This window comes from Anguilla rostrata, chromosome 4 (genome assembly GCF_018555375.3).
Source record: "Anguilla rostrata isolate EN2019 chromosome 4, ASM1855537v3, whole genome shotgun sequence".
Lineage (NCBI taxonomy): Eukaryota > Metazoa > Chordata > Actinopteri > Anguilliformes > Anguillidae > Anguilla > Anguilla rostrata.
In genome coordinates this window covers 7,861,873-7,882,281 of record NC_057936.1, presented here as the reverse complement: position 1 = coordinate 7,882,281, position 20,409 = coordinate 7,861,873, and the positions used below count along the sequence as shown (strand labels likewise).

At 45.5% G+C, this 20,409-nt stretch overlaps 1 protein-coding gene across 1 annotated transcript; it reads left to right on the top strand.

Annotated features, from left to right (window-relative positions):
- The first annotated feature begins 6,200 nt into the window (after positions 1-6,200).
- On the top strand, positions 6,201-19,866 carry LOC135252378 (C2 calcium-dependent domain-containing protein 4C-like). The gene is made up of 2 exons (XM_064330365.1): positions 6,201-6,600; positions 13,943-19,866. Exon 2 carries the CDS (start codon positions 14,049-14,051, stop codon positions 15,354-15,356), a length of 1,308 nt encoding a protein of 435 aa, XP_064186435.1. The 5' UTR covers positions 6,201-6,600; positions 13,943-14,048; the 3' UTR covers positions 15,357-19,866.
- Positions 19,867-20,409: the final 543 nt, after the last annotated feature.

Here is a 20,409-nt window from a genome sequence, read left to right as displayed (position 1 = left end):
TGCCACTTACACAACAAAAAATGTTTTTTGTGTTTGGGTACCTAATTGAAATAATCCATTAAGCTGCTTTATCCATTATCTATACCCGCAAGCAGGGTCGCGGGAGGTGCTGGAGCCTATCCCAGCGTGCATTGGGCGAGAGGCAGGAATACACCCTGGACAGGCCACCACTCTATCACAGGGCACACAAAACATTCACTTACACACTCATAACTACGGGCAATTTAGGGTCTCCAGTTAGCCTACCTGCATGAAACCGGAGTACCCGGAGGAAACCCACGCGGACATGGGGAGAACATGCAAACTCCGCAAGGAAAGGCCCCATGTCGAGATTCAAACCCGTGTCCTCCTTGCTGTGAGGCGACAGTGCTACCCACTGCACCACCGTGCCACCCTAAGCTGCTTCATGCTCAATTTAAAAAAACGAAATGTACTATTTGAAACTTACAGCATGCATTTTAAATTAGAAAAACAGTTAGCCTTCCAGGGATTTGACAGCCCTGGCGGTGTAACTGTCCCTGCAATTCACAAAATGAATGTGCTATTTTTATTTCTTTGTTTATATATTTACTTTGGAACCAGGTTTTCTGAAATGTCAATTTCTGTAATTACTGTTGTTGGTGAACTCGGACAGGGATGACAGCATGTAGTTATTGCCCTAAAATAGCATTAATGGGTTTTTTTTTAAATGTTCTGTAAGCTTATTGTTTTTCCCCACTACTAAAGCTGTTTATGAATTACCTTCGGGGGCCTTTTCCGTTTTTACCAAATATAGCAAGCGTGGTGCCAGAAACTCGAACCTCGTCACAGTTTTTCGAGATTTCGAGTTCCATTTGTAACCGTGCAGCACGCGGCATAAAATTGCAGGTTACATGTACTGTTTAAAAAGGCACGTGTCCAGCTGTTCAAGAACCGCAAACAATTGCAATCAAGCTCTGATTGAAGCCAAGTCGAAATGTCCTCTGAACATAGGGGGGGGGGGGGGGGGGGGCTGAACGTCTTGCCCAAAGTGTTCAGTTCAGGGGGGAAGGAATGAGGTTACTGACTGCCGGGTTTCGAAAAAGAAACGACCCCCTCGACGCGAGCCGCGATTGTTCCAATGCCCACGGCACACCGCACAGCCTCTGTTTACGTCCACGTTTATGTAATCACAGAGGGAGCAGAGACAGCGCTGGTGACAGGTTAGGGAAATGCAGGCCTCGCATATCAGACTGATTGAAAATAAATCATGAGGGGGGGCGGGGGAAGCTCTGCTTTTACCAGTAGATAAGCACTGTGGCAGTGGGGCTTTCTGAAGACTTCCAGAGGCTGTCATGCGATGTTCTCCCGCTGACCCTGGTTGCTGTAGTTTTAGGTCTCTATTAATCTCCAGCTGAGGCCAGGATGTCTGTTGTCTACATGCTAACGCGATGAGCGAGCATTTGTGAAGTATGCATGTGAACTGTAACCAAGCTTCGGCAGCGTCAAGCCTTCGTTTATGTCTCCCTGCACGTGCAAAACAATGTTGCAATTCAAACTGCGTACCTGTTAGCACTGTTGCATGCATTATGTAAGAGTGTGTGTGTGTGTGTGCGTGCGTGCGTGCGTGCGTGCGTGCGTGCGTGCGTGTGTTTGTGTGTGGGCGTGTGTGTATGTGCATGCATTCACGCATGAGAGTGGGTGTGCGTGTGTTTGTTTGTGTGTGTGTGTGTGAGTCTATGTGCATGTGTGTGTTTGTGTATGTGTGTTTCTTTGTGTGTGTGTGTGTGTGCTTGTTTGTTTAATGATTTTGGCTTCCCTGGCTCTCTGACACCTTGGGAAATTAGGATGGATGGGCTCACTAGGCAGCCCTTGCAGGAGTGATGCTCATCTCCTCCTCTGCCAATTAGTTAATTGCATTTTAATGTGAGGCGAAGGCATCCAATGACGGCTCTCCTCTCCACTGGGTTAACAAAACCATGGCAAGTGAAAAAAAAAAAATTGTTCAGAGAAAGCTGATAAATTATATTTATAGTGTCTTGAAACAGTACACAGAGAGTGAAAGAGAGCGTGCTGTCACATGGCATCAGTAAATAGCTACTTCAGCATGTTTGTTTGCTCAGAGAGTTAATGCGCAAAGAAGAAATGTAGCAATTGTTAGTCAATGCACGTGTTAGTCAACCATGACAGCTTGGAAATGTCAGATCACACTGTATTATGCTATATTTAGGGGTGAACCTTAAAGTCATATGCATAGTAAAGTGTTCAGTGCTATATCAAATATTACAGAGTTCATACAGTACGGTTTCACATGGACTCGTATGTAGGCTGTCAGATTTGAATTGACACTGAACATTTTACTGTGTCAGGCAGTGAATCGAGTTATTGAGAGGTTTATGCGCCTCTTTATTATAGAAATGGTACAGGCCGTCTCTGCTGCATTATCTTCCGAATGAACATATGACTTTAGTGATCGGATTAAATGTTGCATATGCAGTCCCTGGTCTGGCAATGTTGTCAGACAGGTCTGGCAATCTTTGTTGTTATACCTCAGGCAAAAACTCTTCTGTTCTCTTGCATTTGTAACCTGCTGTGGATAAGAGCATTTGCTAAAACAATGTAATGTAATGGTACTAATTGCTACAGGCAGGATTTTTTTTTTTGAAGAAGAAGAAGAAGCTGTATAATCATCTTAAACGTTATTTTCACATTTCACATCTAATTTTTGGTTTTGCTTAATGTAACCGTGAGGTACCTTCACACCTCTTAGTTTTTGACCTCTTAGGCTGCCATACCTTGTTTTCGTCTGCTTAATGAGCTACTGCTGGTACGATCTGTATATCGATGGGTACAACGACTCAATAGTTTGCAATAGATCACTGGTAGGCTTTCGTAAATTAAATTATTTTTCTTTGTTGGCACACAATTACTATCCGTTAACTTTAATTATAATTAACGGGTTTTTCATTCTTTAAAAATAAATAGTGAATAAATTAATATATATATATATTTGTAGTAACCGTAATAATATGTACAAAAAAAAATAGTAAACTCAAGGTATTTCTCCTGGGGTTGTTCCAAAGAATAGCACCTGCTTAAATGGAGATGTGCACCATCTGCTGAAAGATGAAATAATGTCAGTTTCCATATCTTGGTAGAGACTGTAAGGATTACACCCATCGTTCTGTCGTGAGATGTGGTTTATCTTTAATCCAATCAAACAAAATTCATAACAGGCGCAGTAACATCAAACGATCTCAATTACAGTCAGGTCTACAAGACACAATCCAGGAATATCTCCGAATTCATATCAGAATATGAAAACAAACAAATTATTTGCTTGTTAAATATAAATGTTTGGATATGAAATGCCATTTCCAGAGGCAGTAGGCGCATGTGCCTGAGTCCTTGCTCACGCTGAATATTATTGAGGTCAGTAGATTCATTTCATGGAGAATCCCACATAATCTACGAGCCCCTTCACTCCCAGTCTCTCTCATTCTCTTGCCGGTGAGTGTTGTTTTGGTGTTTATTGGTTCCTGCCTGTCAACCTCAACATACTCGTCTTCTGCGTCTCTTCCGTCTTTTCTTATCATAACCCCAGTACTGCTTCAATCAGATGGGTCATAATAATGCTTTAGATCATTTAATTTTTTTTAATGCTGTTGTTCATTCCCATAAGGTGGAGAAAATATACTTTGGTTTTCGCTGTGGATGACAGCGTTTTAAAGTCCGATCTTGGAGTAGTCTATAGGAATCCAAACAAATATTTTCACTGTCTGGAAAACTTCATTCTGAGCGTTTGAAGTGACGCTAATAGACTGTTTCGATCATCTGAACGCCTTATTTGACAAAACTTTGTGCCCCTAGGTAACTGCCGGGGGTCAACTCTGTGGAAATCAAAATTAATTGTTAAATGGAGAAAAGCGTGTCATATGCGGGGCAGGAATTCCTGTGGTCGCGAGTAAAGATTACAGTCTGGTGTGAATTTATTTATTTAAACTGGAGGGCACCTTTTCATAAATGAAAAATATTTATATTTTTTAAACTGACAATATATTTGGAAGGAATTATTTGCTTGCATATAGGGAAAATACAAGTTCACTGAAATAAAATCCCCTCAACACTACATTTTTTTAATTTGCTACCATTGTCATTTCAATGCACCTAGCCTGGCCTAGGTGTTAACGCTGCATACACGTTCCGTAACGGTCAATAATAACGAGATAATAATAATAATCACGAGAACCACACCGCTCAGGCTCAACCGGAACCAAAGAGCTCAGCTAAATGGATTTATGTGCAAATCCACCTGTAAATGATATCTGTTCTATTCGATGTAGACTTGCGTCATACTGAAATATGCGTTTAAAAATAGTTATTCATGTTCTAGACACTGATTATTAGGACAATTTACGTGAATAGCCTGTAGGCCCACGATTAAATGAAATACCCCGTGATTAGACCTAATATCCAGCGTCGTTCGATCACCAAGACTTGAAGGCGTTCAAGACTCTTCAGTTTCTTTTGCCATTACCATTATAGCCTAAAGCAGCCAAAAACAGTGGCTTCTTTTTTTTTTTTTTATTTCTTCTAAAACCAAGTGCAAATAAGGCCACTGGCACTTCATAGTGTTGTTGACTTCAAGCAGAAGAATAATAAACCGCACGCGTTGGGCCCACAATAGCCTGCTGTGTCTATACCTCTCCCCTCGCTTTACACAGACACTCAATGTCCTTCTCCCCACGTCAGTGTTTCGCGCACCTTCCTATATTTAAACGCGAAAAAATCTATTTGTTGCCATAGCTCTCGCTAAGTTTCCAGGGAAACCGGGGTAGGTCAGAATAGACCTGAAGACAGGAGGAATACGCTGCAAATCAAATTATTCAGCCGAGTGCATTCTGATACGCTCCACCGAGTTAACTTTTCGACTTCCATTTTCTGTACCGCACTCCTGTGTGTAGATACGATCTCATCTTAAGACATTTTAGGAATCTAAATTGGGATCTGTTGGGAAACAGTAAATGTTAGTCTTATTTTTGTAACGTGCAGATAGGCTACTTGTCACATTAAATGGACAAGGCGTGTAGATTACAGCATAGTCTTCAGACTAGAGTGCTATATCGTGAAAAACTCTGCATTCGTCTGAATAGTGTGTAGCTTACCAGTGGCTGTATTTTTTTAAAAACTTTTGGTAATAAAACGGGAGATAATAATAATAGATATTAAATTTTTATTCCGTGACAAAGAACATTTTAATGATGATGATGATGACGATGATGATGAGGATAGTAGGAGTAGTAATAGTTGTAGATGACAATTAATATTAATGTTTTAAGAAAATACCCTACGTAACTCATTACATGAGTAAGAGAAAATACATGCAACAGTCTGCAGCCTATTATGGCAGGTCCTTTTAACATCTAATAGCCTGTCCGAATTCACATTACAGATATCTGTAGTTCATTTATGACTAGTCAAAACGCTCGTTTATGATATCTCTAATTCCATTTTGACTAGTAAGATTTCGCCATTAAGTTCTACGGAACTCCAATTAAAGACAAGTCGTAACTCAGATTCGAGATACCTCCACTTTAGTTCTGACTAGTCATAATTTCAATTAAAGATATCTTTAATTAAAGATATCTTTAATTCCTCGTGATTTAAGATATCTAAATGATCTTTTTTGAAGATATCTAAATTATCTTTTTTGATATCTGAAACCAATATATTACTTAGCTTTGCTGGGTCCTAGATAGCTCTGTTTCTGTGGTTCAGTGTATATGTACGGGGACATTAATCACGGGTCCGGAAATGCTACTTTTTCGTTAGCCTACAGGTAGGCAATTATCTGTATTAATTTGTGTAGGGGGTTTTGGTCTCCGGGTTCGTTGGTACATATCTGCTCTATATGCTTCACAGTAAATTATCCAGTGTTAGTTCAACTCTAGTAGTGTTAATTCAGCTCTTAACAGATTTGTATCTGTTAGTGTTGAATTAACACTGTTAGAGTTGAATTAACACTGAACATTTAACAGTGAGATGCAGTAGATACTGTAGATACTGTGTTGATGAATATCTTTATGAAACCTCATCTAGACAGAACTCTCAAGAGCTCTTCAGAGGTAAAGAGGTAATAAATTACTTCCGGTTGTGCCATGACGTCATGTCATTGTATTTTAATTACTTTGAAGGCTAATTGTTTTGCCATAATCCATTACAGTGTCTCGGGGGAAAGGGCGCAGGGCCAATTGCATGCCCAATTTAGGCGCTTTATCTCGTGCCACCTTTCCATTTTCGCGTGCGCGCGTCGGGGTTCCACACGGGTGAAAATGTGATGGATCCGTTTGAAGTGACGTGATTTAGCTGTGGGGACATTTTTCACGTTAGAGTTCATGATGATAATTCCAATGGCGGTGACGAAAACGACGGCAGTTCTCCAATGGACCTCTGCTATTGGCTGACTCGAACGCCGCGAGCGGGGTGTGCGTATAAATTGTGCAGCAGACGCACTGAAGCCTTTTGTCATGTAGAAGTGTGATAAGTTCTCGGAAAGGAGGCTGCAGAAGGGGCCAGGACCGAGAAAGACACCTGTTACCGAAGCCTAGACTTCTGCCAGAAAGCAAACAGCCAAGAACCGCAGTAAGTATACACACTTTTAGTAATTCAACACAGACGTAGTCGACTACTACTTTTAATGGGAATTTTTTTTATCGAAATAACTTCTACATGTCTATTTATATGAAGACATTTTGACTTCATTACAGCGAGACGATGTAGAGCTGAAATATTTTTCAAGCGTAGCCTGCACATTTTGCAAGCGATCTTCACTTAGCTCACTAAAGCTCCGGTAACCTATATCCTACAGTTGGTCAAAATGTCGCGTTATTAACATACATGCTGAAACCAGTACCGCCGACTGTATTATTGTCAGCCAGACTTTGTTTGTTTCCAGCGTAGGGAAATAAGTTGGCAGCCAGGCAACTCTGCCAATATTTACTGATATTCAGTTTCACAGACTCATTTCAACGGTCAACTGCGACACTTTATAATGATTGCCGCATTTACGTTGGTATTCATTCAAAACGCTTTGTTTTTTATTTTTATTTTTTACATAGCCTAACTCTAATTAGCATGGATATTTACTGTAATGTTCAGTACCATTGAATGTAATTGTTAATTTTCTTTTTAACCGATAAAATGCATAAAATCGTAAACTATGCATCTTATTTTCTGCATTTGCCTGAGTAGTTGTCTGGAGTCCAGCTCGAACTCGAGTTGCATCGAGAGCTAATTTTATGAATGCGCATTATTCTCCTCGTGCCGCAGCCGCTTCGCAATTACAATTCAATTTCAGCAGCTCCGACACAATATTCTTGTTCCCTTATTCGCTTCGGCGAGTGTATGGCCCTCACCTGATTATTAGTAAAAGAAAAAATAAATAAATAAAAATAAACCGTAAAATGAATTTTCCGGGGTGCGCCAAAAAAAACTTACGAAAGTTGGTGCTGGATTATTTATTTGCATCATGGCAGTCCGCGTAGTACCGAAGTTTCACCTCCCCAAGTGCATTAAGCTTTTGAGTTCTCATTAAACTGAGCTATTTGTAGTGGTCTACATTTCTCGTCCTCGTTCTCGTTCTCTCCGAAATTGTTCTGTAGTGCGAAGAACAAATGCCCTAATTGTATTTGAGTAGCCTGCTTTTTCAAGTGGTGACATAATCCTAACAGCGCATTTGCATTTTATCCATAATAAAATCCATAATGCATTTTATCGGTTAAAAAGAAAAATATATATATATATATATATATATATATGTACACACACACACACACAAACATTATGAATATTATCTCCATAGAGGCAGGAAACTTGAGTGGCATTTGATGGTTTGTTTTTGCTAATTCAAAGAAATCAATGGACAGGTCGTAGAGTCAGCGATTATGGCACGTGAAAGACAGGGACACTCCTCTGAAAGCCGTCCTCACTCCGAACCAGAACAATGCACCGAGATTGGTTCATGGAAGTGAAAGCTGGCCTTTGTCCAAATTTGGTGGATGAGGTTTTTTTCCACTACATCAAAACTCATGGAAGACAAAGGGAGCAGAGACAGACCAAATTCCAAATCTGTTTTCCGTTGAAATCCAAAAATTTGAATTCCTGCTTTAAGTAAGCATATATGATTCGCTGACAGAGGGAAACGGCCTACGTCACCTATGCCAGGAAGTTACAGATTTCAAGAAGTCCTGCTTTAGTGAGAGAAGACTGTGAAGTAATATAAAAGATAAAAATATCCAATGCCAAACTATCCATAATTTGTAATTCCATGCTCAAAACTGTCTCCCCTCGACAGAAAGGTGAAATAAACCTGGAGTTGCCTTTTCGTATGGTGTGGCTTCTGGTGTCCTGCAATATGGAACCGTGCACACCTTGAGTAAATTTCAATTAATTATAACAGGCACAGTAAAGCTGTCAAATGGGTTAATAGTGTAAAATATTGTAAATAAACCTCACTGGCCTCTGTTCCCTCTTTGGCAGAAGGGTTACCTTAAGACATATTTACAGAAAATTGGGAACTGAATAAAAGTTATGTAACTGAACGATCGGATGGAAATATATATGAAGAAATGTAGAAAGACAGACTGGGCTGTGTCATTTACTTGAAGGCATACTATGCAGGGTCTTTTAGCCTGGCTGTGGTCCTGTGCTTACAATCAAAGAAGTCTCCTCCTCCATCTTAAACCACACCCCACTCACCCCAAGTACCCAACTCCGGTCATCTAGCTACCTAGCGTAGCTAGCTGAGTAGCTAGAGGTAATGTTACTTGCAGGTCCAACAGAAAACATGGCAACTCCACATCGCTTTTTTATGCCCTTGGCGAACTTCAGCTGACGCCACCAAGGAACAGCAATTCCAAGGTTAGCTCTAGTTCTTGAACAAAGCCTGTCAGCTTGTTGTTTTTCTTTGCTGTATCTGGGCTTCTTCACGTCGGACATTGTAGTAGCTAGCTACATTGAACATTTTATTTTGAATTTTATAACATTTATAACATCAAGGTAAAACTCCTGCATAGTATGCCTTTAAACGGCATTTGCTGCGATAGCATAGCACTCCTGTACTACAGAGTGGTGGTGGTGGTGTAATTTCAGGGGGTTCTGGTGAAGACAAACCCATTACCAGCTAACACATACAGGATGTTCAGAAGGGCATTGTTCATGGCCTGCACATGTGATTAGAGCCTCTGATTTAATGGCTTTTTTTTGTGTGCCGGGAGCTCAAAGTGTAGCCTTCAGAATTTGCAGAATGCTGATACTTGGTAGCAAACAGAACATTAGCCAACGTGCAATTTTCCTCTCCCTCGTTCTGTTCACGGTAATTGCCTCTTCGTCACGAAGCATTTCAGCGCGGTTTCATATAGCGAGTTTAATTAGCAATTTAGCAGCACAAGTGCCAATTTTGTCTGACCTGTCCAACTACCCCGGTGTCACAGCGTGGGCCTGAACAAAGAGCCGGGCCGTGCTGTATGACACCTGCGGTCATTTGGGTCCAGTCAGTCGGCAGAAATACCCTTCATGTATTAGAGTCAGTCAGACGTAGCAGTCTTTACATAAGAGAGTCAGTCAGTGGAACCAATCTTTGCATAAGAGAGTCAGTCAGTGGGAGCAGTCTTGACATAAGAGAATTAGTCAGTGTGAGCAGTTTTTGCATAAGGGAGTCAGTCAGACGTAGCGGTCTTTACATAAGAGAGTCCGTCAGTGGAAGCAGTTTATATAAGAGAGTCAGTCAGACGTAGCTGTCTTTACATAAGAGAGTCAGTCAGTGGAAGCAGTTTATATAAGAGAGTCAGTCAGACGTTGCTGTCTTTACATAAGAGAGTCAGTCAGTGGAAGCAGTTTAGATAAGAGAGTCAGTCAGACGTAGCTGTCTTTACATAAGAGAGTCAGTCAGTGGAAGCAGTTTATATAAGAGAGTCAGTCAGATGTAGCAGTCTTTACTTAAGAGAGTCAGTCAGTGGAAGCAGTTTATATAAGAGAGTCAGTCAGTGGAAGCAGTTTATATAAGAGAGTCAGTCAGTGGAAGCAGTTTATATGAGAGAGTCACTCAGAGATAGCAGGCTTTAAATAAGAGAGTCAGTCAGTGGAAGCGGTCTTTAATTAAGAGAGTCAGTCAGTGGAAGTAGTCTTTAAATAAAGTCAGTCTGTGGAAGCAGTCTACATAAGAGAGTCAGTCGGTGGAAGCAGTCTTCACATGAAGTCAGTCTGTGGAAGCAATCTACATAAGAGAGTCAGTCGGTGGAAGTAGTCTTTACATAAAGTCAGTCTGTGGAAGCAGTCTACATAAGAGAGTCAGTCGGTGGAAGTAGTCTTTACATAAGAGAGTCAGTCAGTGGAATAAGTCTACATAAGAGAGTCAGTCTGTGGAATTAGTCTTTATATAAGTGAGTCAGTCAGTAGAAGTAGTCTTTACATAAGAGAGTCAGTCAGTGGAATCAGCCTGCATAAGAGTCAGTCAAGGGAAGCAGTCTTTACAGAAGAGAGTCAGTTGGTGGAAGCAGTCTTCATAAGAGAGTCAGTCGGTGGAAGCAGTCTTCACATAAAGTCAGTCTGTGGAAGCAGTCTACATAAGAGAGTCAGTCGGTGGAAGTAGTCTTTACATAAGAGAGTCAGTCAGTGGAATAAGTCTACATAAGAGAGTCAGTCTGTGGAATTAGTCTTTATATAAGTGAGTCAGTCAGTAGAAGTAGTCTTTACATAAGAGAGTCAGTCAGTGGAATCAGCCTGCATAAGAGTCAGTCAAAGGAAGCAGTCTTTACAGAAGAGAGTCAGTTGGTGGAAGCAGTCTTCATAAGAGAGTCAGTCAGTGGAAGCAGTCTGCATAAGAGTCAGTCAGTGGAAGCAGTTTATATAAGAGAGTCAGTCAGAGGTAGCAGGCTTTAAATAAGAGAGTCAGTCAGTGGAAGCGGTCTTTAATTAAGAGAGTCAGTCAGTGGAAGCGGTCTTTAATTAAGAGAGTCAGTCAGTGGAAGCAGTCTTTAAATAAAGTCAGTCTGTGGAAGCGGTCTACAGTCAGTCAGTGGAAGTAGTCTTTAAATAAAGTCAGTCTGTGGAAGCAGTCTACATAAGAGTCAGTCAGTGGAAGCAGTCTTTGCATAAGAGAGTCAGTCAGTGGGAGCAGTCTTTGGCATATGGGTGTCAGTCAGTGGGAGGGTTCTTCACTGGAGGGAGTCAGTCAATGGGAGAGCTGTCCAGGGCAGATCCGCAATCAGTCCAGGCAGATGAGTAGAAGGAGAAAAGCTGTTCATTCCGCTCTGTTCTCTGACACACACGCGTGCCAGGCCATCTTTTCCTGATGGCGTCTCCTGCTCTCCTTCCGCCAACTTCAGGGGCCACAAGTCCCGACTGTTAACTCGCCAAATTGACAGCGCGCTGACAGATGAGACAGGTGCGGGTGGAGGCGGCCCGAGAGAAAGGTCAGACCTGCTGCCCCTGTCTCGCGGCTCCGCCAAACCCGCCGGGCCGGGGCAGGGCGGGCGGACGAAAACCGCGTGGGGCGCGTGCGACCGATCCGACGCCAACCGGACCGAACGCGATTCCGCGCGGGTTATTGTAAAAAAAAAAAAAAGATCAAAGTGAAATGGAGTGCATTTTGAATGAGGCGTCAACAGCGGGAAATTAGCGGTGGGGGGAGGGGGGGGGAGGCGCCGGTATTGTTTACACAGGTGTGTTTTAAAGGGGACGACGCGAGATAATGAACTTATGGCTATAAAGAGGAGAAGAAAGGAGGTTTTTTTTTTTGTTTTTCTTACCCATCTGCCGTGACCGTGGTGATTAGACGGGACGCTAAGCGGGATGCTAATGAAATGAGCTGAGATGAGGAGGATCATGGGAGGTGCAGGGAGGCGCAAAGGAGAACTGAAACGTAGCCTGAAGGCAGGGAGGTGAATTAGCCTCACAGTGCAACAGGTAACCAGAGGGGCTTCTACAGTTCAGACATAGGAGGTGTTTGGGGTGGGGGGGGAGTGGAAAGGAGCAGACAGAAAATATGTTTTGAGAGGGTGAGGGTGGGGCGAGGGTGTGCAGGGATTGGTCTGATTGCCTTTCTCTAATTGGGCTCGTAGACGACGTGGCAGTTCCTCTCAGATGTCTTGTCATAGGATCTCGCTCAGGTACATTTTTTTTTTTTGTTTTGTTTATTTTAACCACAGACCATTCAAGGACCAGTAGGCTCTCAAAAAGGGTGTGTCAATATCCAACACCCTTTTTGTGTTACTTTCAAACTCATTTAGTGTCAAAGTTACTACTTTTGTGTTACAATAGGGAGACTTTTTAACACACACTGCGTTGCAAGTAACACAAACTGTGCTGGCCTTAACTAGACATGGAGCTGTGTTAAAAAATTTGACATATGTCGTCTTGTTTTTAACACAACTGTTTTGAACATGTAGTAATGCTGCTACGTAGAGAGAACACAGTGTGGTGTGGGGGTACCGAATTTGGAGACCAGCTGCAGGTGTTTGGGATGAGCGTGAGCTGGGATCTGCCTTATTGGGTACATGGGATATTAAAGTGGAGCAGGTGCTCAGGTTCTGGATCGTGTGGGAGCTGGACCCAATGCGTGGATGCACTGAGCATGTCAACTCCTTTGATAGCTAATTTGGCTGAATAAAAATGCTCATTTTATTTTCTGTGTACTCGTTCAGGTCTTTAATGTTATTGTTCATTCTCACGGTGTTGTACAGCCTGGTCTGGACCTGATTAGCCACATTGAATTGCAAAATTAGTTTGAGGGCGAGGAGCTTAAAAAAACTTTGTTCTCACTTGATTGATAATAGCTCACTTGATGCGCGAGCAAACGGGGAGAGGACCGATCAGTCGTTTTACGTTACCGTGGCGCGCGGTCACTTCAATCACGCGCGTCCAGTCGACTCGCTGATTGCTGCCCCGTGAGCTGGGGCGACGTCCAGAACTTTGGGACTGCCATGTGCCCTCCCACCACCGGCTGTACCAGAGCGGTTCTGTGCTTTTTCCCCGAACGCACGGAGGACCTCTCCACGCGAGAATGTGCGCGCTGCAGCGCAACAGCACTGCAAGTTGGCTGGGTGGTCGCAAAATGTCCCCCATCCTTTTTAATGCCGGTGTCTTATTGCTCTTCTCTTCCGCTATTGGAAACACTCGGGTGGAAGGGTTGGGTGTTCATTGACTGCGGCTGTGTAGATACTGTTAGATCAGCACGGTCCTCCTCCGCACGCATTCACAAAACCGGTGGAAATGGGCCGAGGACGTTTTTTAGAAGTATAATTTCCTGATGCTCAAAATATCCACTGTTGATTTGTTCGGTTGGAGAGTAAAAAAAAAAAAAAAAGGTCAGTTTGAATTTTATTGAATTGCTTCTGCGGAAAGCCAGAAATATGCTCCAATTCATTTAGCCCCTGTTGCCTGTCGACCGCAGTTCACGGGGTACAGACTGTGAAGCCCACGCGTTCACTTACACGGTCTCCACGCTGACAGAATAATAGCAGCATCAGAAATATTTTAAGGAAGCATCCACGCACGCGACACATTTCTGTAAATGTGGGTTTTAAAAAAAAAAAAAAACGGTACGTGGAAATTTCCATTTTCCACGCTCCGTTTGCAACAAAAAAAAAAAGAAAAGAAAAACCTGGTTGCCAGGAAGTAGCTACAGTACACAACCCTGGTGCGCCGCGCCCCGGTGATTACATCAGAAAGGATAATTAATCGCTCGGAGAAACGCTGTAATGAAGGCAGTGCCATCGCTGCCGCCGGAGCACCTGCGTAGAAATGAGCGTCAGACGTGTTTATTCTTTTTCCAGGTGGAGGTTGCAGCGGCGCCTAACGTCCGTGTCTTTAAGGCTTTGGGAGGAACTGGGGGGGGGGTGTGGGGGGGGGGGAGGGTTGGGAGGAGAACTGCGCGTCCCGTGCAGGCTGGCGGTAACCTGTTGCTCCTGGTTTTTCGTGTTTGCAGAGGGACGCTTCGCCTCTCTCGCCGCCCCGCCCCGGCCCCGGCCCGGCCCCTCCTACGGCCCCCTCCCCCCCCCCCTGCTCCTCGCCAGTGAAGCCCTAGCGGGACGATGTGGGTGCTGGACAAGATCCGCGGGTCGGTGGAGGGCAACGCCCTCCGGCCGGGCGAGGCCGCGGAGGCGAAGCAGGGCCGGGCGGCGCCGGCCTACAGCAACGTCCTGACGCCCGACAAGATCCCCGACTTCTTCATCCCGCCCAAGCTGGTGTGCTGCCCCGTGGAGGCGGAGCCCCCCGAGGTCCGGCCCAAGGGCGGCATGCAGGGCTCCATCTCGGAGCAGGCCATCAGCGCCCAGAAGCCCCCCGGCAGCCCCCGCAGCCCGCGGCTGGTCAGCAAGCTGGCGGGCGACACCCGCAGCCTCCTGAAGGCCGCCAACCGCCACATCATCCAGATCGAGAGCGCGGACGAGGTGGTCGCCGGGGACACCAACGCCGACCCCCAGTCCCAGACGGCCATGTCGCTGCCCTACGTGCCCAAGACGCAGACGTCCTACGGCTTCGCCACGCTGACGGAGAGCCCCCACACGCGCCGGAAGGAGTCGCTGTTCCACAGCGACCACGCCCCCCCGGGCGCCAGCCCCGTCACCTCCCCCAACGCCCAGCGCAGGAAGTCCCCCGGGGGCGTTGGCGGCGGCGGTGGGGGCGCGGAGGTCGACGCCCACCACCTGAACCCGGCCGACCTGAGCAACGTGTCGCACATGAACCCGTACCGCTACTTCAGCGGCGGCGAGAGCGACACCTGCTCGTCGGCCGAGTCCTCGCCGTTCGGCTCGCCGCTGCTCTCGCGCTCGGCGTCGCTGCTCAAGATCTTCACGCACGAGACGCAGGCCAAGGTGTCGCGCGCCAAGCGCTCCTTCGCCCGCCACTCCTCGCTCTCCACCGACGAGTGCAGCTCGGCCGAGCCCAGCCCCAGCGTGCCGCGCCGCGCCCGCGGGTCCTCCGGGCGGGGCGGGGCCGGCGGCGGGGCCCGGGACGCGCCGCAGCGCGAGCACACGGTCAACCTGCACCGCGGCGGCACCGTGCGGCTGTGCGTGGACTACGACGCCGGCGCCGCCCGCCTGCGCATCCGCGTGCTCGCCGCCGAGGACCTGTACGACCGGCTCGCCGACGTCAAGGGCATCAACTGCTGCGTGTCGCTCTGCCTGAACCCGGGCAAGCTGCAGAAGCAGCGCAGCAACATCATCAAGAACAGCCGCAACCCCGTCTTCAACGAGGACTTCTTCTTCGACGCCGTGCCCGCCGCGCAGGTCAAGAGCCTGGCCGTCAAGATCAAGGTGGTGAACAAGGGCACCAGCCTGAAGCGGGACACCCTGCTGGGGGAGAGGGAGGTTCCCCTCCACAAGTTGCTCTCTGGGCTCTAGTTTCCAGGGTTTTTTGGGGGGTTTTTTTCGGGACATTTTTTTTTTTGTGTAGCAGAGGAGCAGAATCTGTGATGATTCACACGTATGTCAACGCGCGTTCCCTCGATGATTCCCCCTCCCCCTTCCCCCCTCCTCCCCCCCTCCCCATGGTTACTTACCCCCACCAGTCAGCAGGCAGACCTCCAGACCCGTCACGTTCCTGGCAGACTTGACTTCCTGGAGAGAAGCGGCACGTGGAACCCGCCGCAGCTCGCCGACCAACGACTTTTCCCCCCGCCTGCGCGCCATTTTGCTTATCATCCGCCTCTCGTCTTCGTGGCGCGTCTCCGGTCGCGCCGCGTGACACGGTGTGGGGCGTGGACTCCACAAACGAAAGCGAGACACGACCCGATCCGGGGGCTCGGGCTGGGCTTTCTGAATCCGTTCGACGACGCTTCGCGCAGACGCGCCGCGCTTCGATGGCGGCCGCGGCCGGGCCGTCTTTGCTTTTCGCGGGAATGCCAAAGGACGACGTCGGCTCGGGGACGCGCGCACGCCACGCGTGAGCGGGAGAATGAAGCGGACGCTCTACAAAGGACGGCACGAAATGTCTTCGAACCCGAGTCGAGGCGAATGCACCGGCCGGCCTGGCGGCTTGCTTCTCTGCTGTACTGTGACTGAATTTCCCCCGCTGTTTCATCTTACTTCACAACACCCACAAGCCTTATTAAAGAAATGTGTTAGAGAGCAAGAAAAGAATATTTCTGATGCATCTCAGAGTGCGAGGATATCTGCTGAGAGAGGTATTTTAAACATATAGAAGAGCAACTGTGCACCTGTATTTATGTATATATACTATACATATATATATATATCCAGAGGCCAGATTTGCAGGAAGCGTTTCAGGTAATATGTACGTGTATACAGACAGCTGCAGATGTGTCAGCTGAGAGACAGTTTGCTATGACTGTTACGTTGTGCTTTTTCGTGACCCACTTGTGCCTGCTCGTGCCCCTGTCCTGTACCTGGTCCTGCATGTGACCCGGGCCCGGGTCCGTTGGTGAGGCATGGAGTGTTCGTACCCGATCCCGTGCTCGTGAGGTGACAGTCGCATGACGTCGTTGTACGGACTGCTGTTTTTAAAAAAATATATATATATTTACATATAGATAGAATAACGTCTGGATGAATCTGAGCAGAGTCGGAAACTCTTGCCTGTAATCGGAAGACGTGACGATCCCAGCTTTGATGAAGCTGATGGTGGTGGCGGTGTAGTAAAACGGGGAAGGAGTTGGTCTTGTAACCGGGAGGTCACAGGTTCAATTCCCGGTGGAAGGATACTGCCGTTGTACCCTTGAGCAAGGTTCTTAACCTGCATTGCTTCAGTACATATCCAGCTGAATAATGGATGCAATGTATATGTAAAAAGTGTAAGTCGCTCTCGATAAGATTGTCCGCTGAATGCCTGTAATGTTGTGATGTTACAGGCATGTTAAAGTTTTAAGGTCACAGACATCGTTTCTGGTTTCTCAAAGGTTTGCTGTACTTTTTCTGCTCTTTTCTCCACAGTCAATGAATTTACTTAAGATAGAAAAGTTAGTTGGTTGATTTGTTGTAGTTAGTATGGGCGGGGGGGGGGGGGGGGGGGAGGGGGAGGCTAATCCAGTAAAATCAGCTCTGTAGGCAATGACAGCGGGTTGTGCTTTTTATAAATGACAACGGCTCTTCCAGAAAAGGCACCGATTGAAAAAAGGTGGTCGTTTGAGCTTTGTTTTCCGTGGCTACTCTGAATGATTCTATTCTTAATAAATATCTGGAATTGCTTATATAAATATGTGTTGATTTTGTCGTTTACCAAATTACACGATGGTCTAATTTATTTTAAATGATCTCAGGCCCGGATTTGGGTATACTGGAAGACTGTGAATGGAGTAGTAATTTCTGTAATATGGAGAGTGTTTTTTTTGCTACTGTTGTGTCTGGTGAAGATATTTGTAGTTGTTAGATATAAATGGAATTCAGTTAAATGAAAGAGGCTGGTTGTGAATTGATTGCGAGGGGGAACTTGTGCCTGTCTGTGATGGACTCTCACTTGAGTGCAACTAAGAATTTATATTTCTCTTCTAACTGAATTTTCTGTATGTACACGATATGTTTTTGACATATGCCTTGGGCACTTTAGGTCTTTCAGTGTGTTTGTAATCAGTTAAACCTGAACTATGTTCTAATTTGGAAATGCGCTGCCTCAGAAGTCCAAACATAGTTAATTGATTTTTAAAATCGTTTTCCTGGCTTTGATCACGGTTACCTAGCGACACGCTCGTATGCAGCGATTCGCCGTGCCGTGTAGTTCTCCGATGTCGGTTGGTAAACCGTCAACTCGTCGGCTGCTTCCCTAGTAATTTCCTGTGGCGGTTCCCGTTATGATTTTAACTGAAGCCGGAGGTTCTCCTTGTCGAGGCGCTGTTCTAGCGCGTGGAGGGGACCCGCGGTCTGGTTTTGACCGCACCATTCCATCCAGATGGTCCGGATCCTGCTAGCACTTGACCGTGTCAGGCAGCCCTGCAGGGCAGTGCACAGTTGGCGCTAGCACCAGTGAAGTCTGAGTCATGGCATTTCGTTGCTCGCTAGTGACCCCTGCTGGCGAGCCGGCGTGAGCCTGATTTATGGACTGCGGTGTGGTAAGATGGCGTGGTAAGATGGCGGCTGACGTCCCACGGTCCAGAGGAGGGCCTGGGCTCGTCCGTGTTCCCTCAAATTCACAGCAGGGAACATGGTTGCAAACTGGTAGGAAAAGGGGAAAAAGAATCGAAAAATTGAAAGGAAATGGAGAATTCCAGATGACTAGAATGGGTAAGGGTTTCCAGGGCATGCTTCCTGTCCGTTGTGAAAATATTGGGGTTGATGTGCTATTTTTTTTTTTTTTTTGTATTTCATCATTTTTTGTATTTTATCACCGTTTTTGATAACGATACTACTCCCAAAACCATGATATTTTTGCTGGGATTTTCGAATTACACCCTGCTCATACCAGCCTCTTAAATCCTTTAAATATTGTTTTTACGTTGGGTCATGAGCAAATGATTGACTGTTTAATCTTGTCACCATGGTGACACCTTTTGAAGAAGCCAACAGGAAACCCTGTGCATCCTTGGCTGTAAATATTTAACAGAAAATTCTACTTTTCATACCCAGGTGAATTGCCGTCAACAAAAATATGTCAAGGGAAAATCACAAATTCTGACCAAGCATTCATAATTTAAACATAGTTGACTGTTATTGGCTACATTATATATCCAGCTGTAATTTCATTGGCACAGCTGCAATTTAATTGGCACTCACATCCAGAGCTATGGCATTAAAATATAACCACGTTGGGTGTAAAAGCTTTTGTTGAAAAACCTTTGTGGGTGTAACACTCAATTTAACTTGTGTGTCTAATTGGCTCTTTGCTGAGCTTTGCACATTAGTGGTCTCTGTGGAGGAACTGGTATCTTATGCAATTATCATAGCAACACAAAGAAAAGGAGTATTTTAAATAATGTATTAACTACAGTCACACTGCTTACATTGAGATCAGAAATTAGGCATTACTGACCGTTTGAACAGCAAACAGTCATTAAATGTGGCCTCCTAAGTATAGCCATCTAAAGTTGTGTGTCGTTTTGCCATTTAATACATACCAGAGAGAAAAAGAAGTACGAAATGGCTGGTTATATTTATGCGGGAAAAGGCCATTTTCACTGAATCTAAAACGAGATTTGAAAACAGTGGGCCTGTGAAGTCTTGCATAGGTGTGACATATTGATGGAGAGACGCAGGCACATTTCACTGCACTGCTGTATATCTTTCAGTGGAATGAGGAGAAGCAGTTGTCTCTCACAGCCCTTCCTCGGTACCTTGAAATATTCTTGGGTGAAGCTTAATTCACTGGGTGACATCACAGGTGAATTGCCATGCCGACTAGCCACTTGCGATTGGTCAGATTGGTCAGAGTAACAGACTGACCTCGAGCCAGATTGAAGCCCAACGTTCCTGACAGTGAACTGGAAAAACGGAAACAGCGCAAGTTGAAAAGTTGCTTTGTAGAGTGCCGGGGGGGGGGAGCAGCTGTTTCGAAATGGCCGCCGCTCTGGCTTCGGTGCTCAATCTCGCTGTTTGCGTTCTGAATCGAACGCACACGAGACGTCGCGACCATGGAGCGCGTTTCGCATCGCCGTTCTCCCTTCCTTGCCGTTGCATTGTAACATCATCTCATATTCCGTCGCCGCTGCCCAACAGTCATTCATCTTTTCAAAGTCACCGATGTCTCCTCTGGCTGCCAAGTCATGCCTAATTATAAGCAACGAGGCCTGGCCAGAATTTTTATACGTGACCCAGTGTTATCTAAATGTTAATTAATGGATAAGCCACATGCTGGTGGTATAGCCTTCGCTTCGCATATTCGCCCCGTTTCTTATTTACTCTGGTGTTTAAAAAAAATAATAATAAATAAAAATTAATTTTCAAAAAAAAAAAAAAAGAAAAATTCTGATCACAGCCTAGATGAAATAACACTTAATTGCAGAGTGAATTACTGGAGGTAGATAATTTAATTGCAAAGTTCAGAGAGATTTGCCTTTTTTTTCCCCTGAAGACGGTGAGGAAATGCCACAGGAAGGAGAGGCTGTAGAAGCTTCAGAATGTCTGATTAGGTTTTTTTTTTAAAGGGGGGATGGGGGAGGGTGGTGGGGGTGGTGGGGGAGGATGGTGTGCCTGCACTTGTTGCTTTCAGTACAGTTATTGCCATTTCGGTTCCCGGTATTCATTAATATGACATTCCACCTCTGGTTCCGTGCCGGAGACTCGTTCAATTACGCGAAGGCAGAGCTGCCTTTCGATTGGCCGGAGTCCAGGGGAAGGCTCCTCTCTTTCAGCGCTGGGGTACCGGGGTAATTGATATTCATTTCAGTGATTATTTTTCTGCGGATAAAATTTCGAAAGTTGTACAGCTCTGAAGTTGTTATTCAGACAGGTTATTAAAACTGAGTGCCAATCCATCTTACTTGACGCCAGATTCTTTTCATCCGAAGTA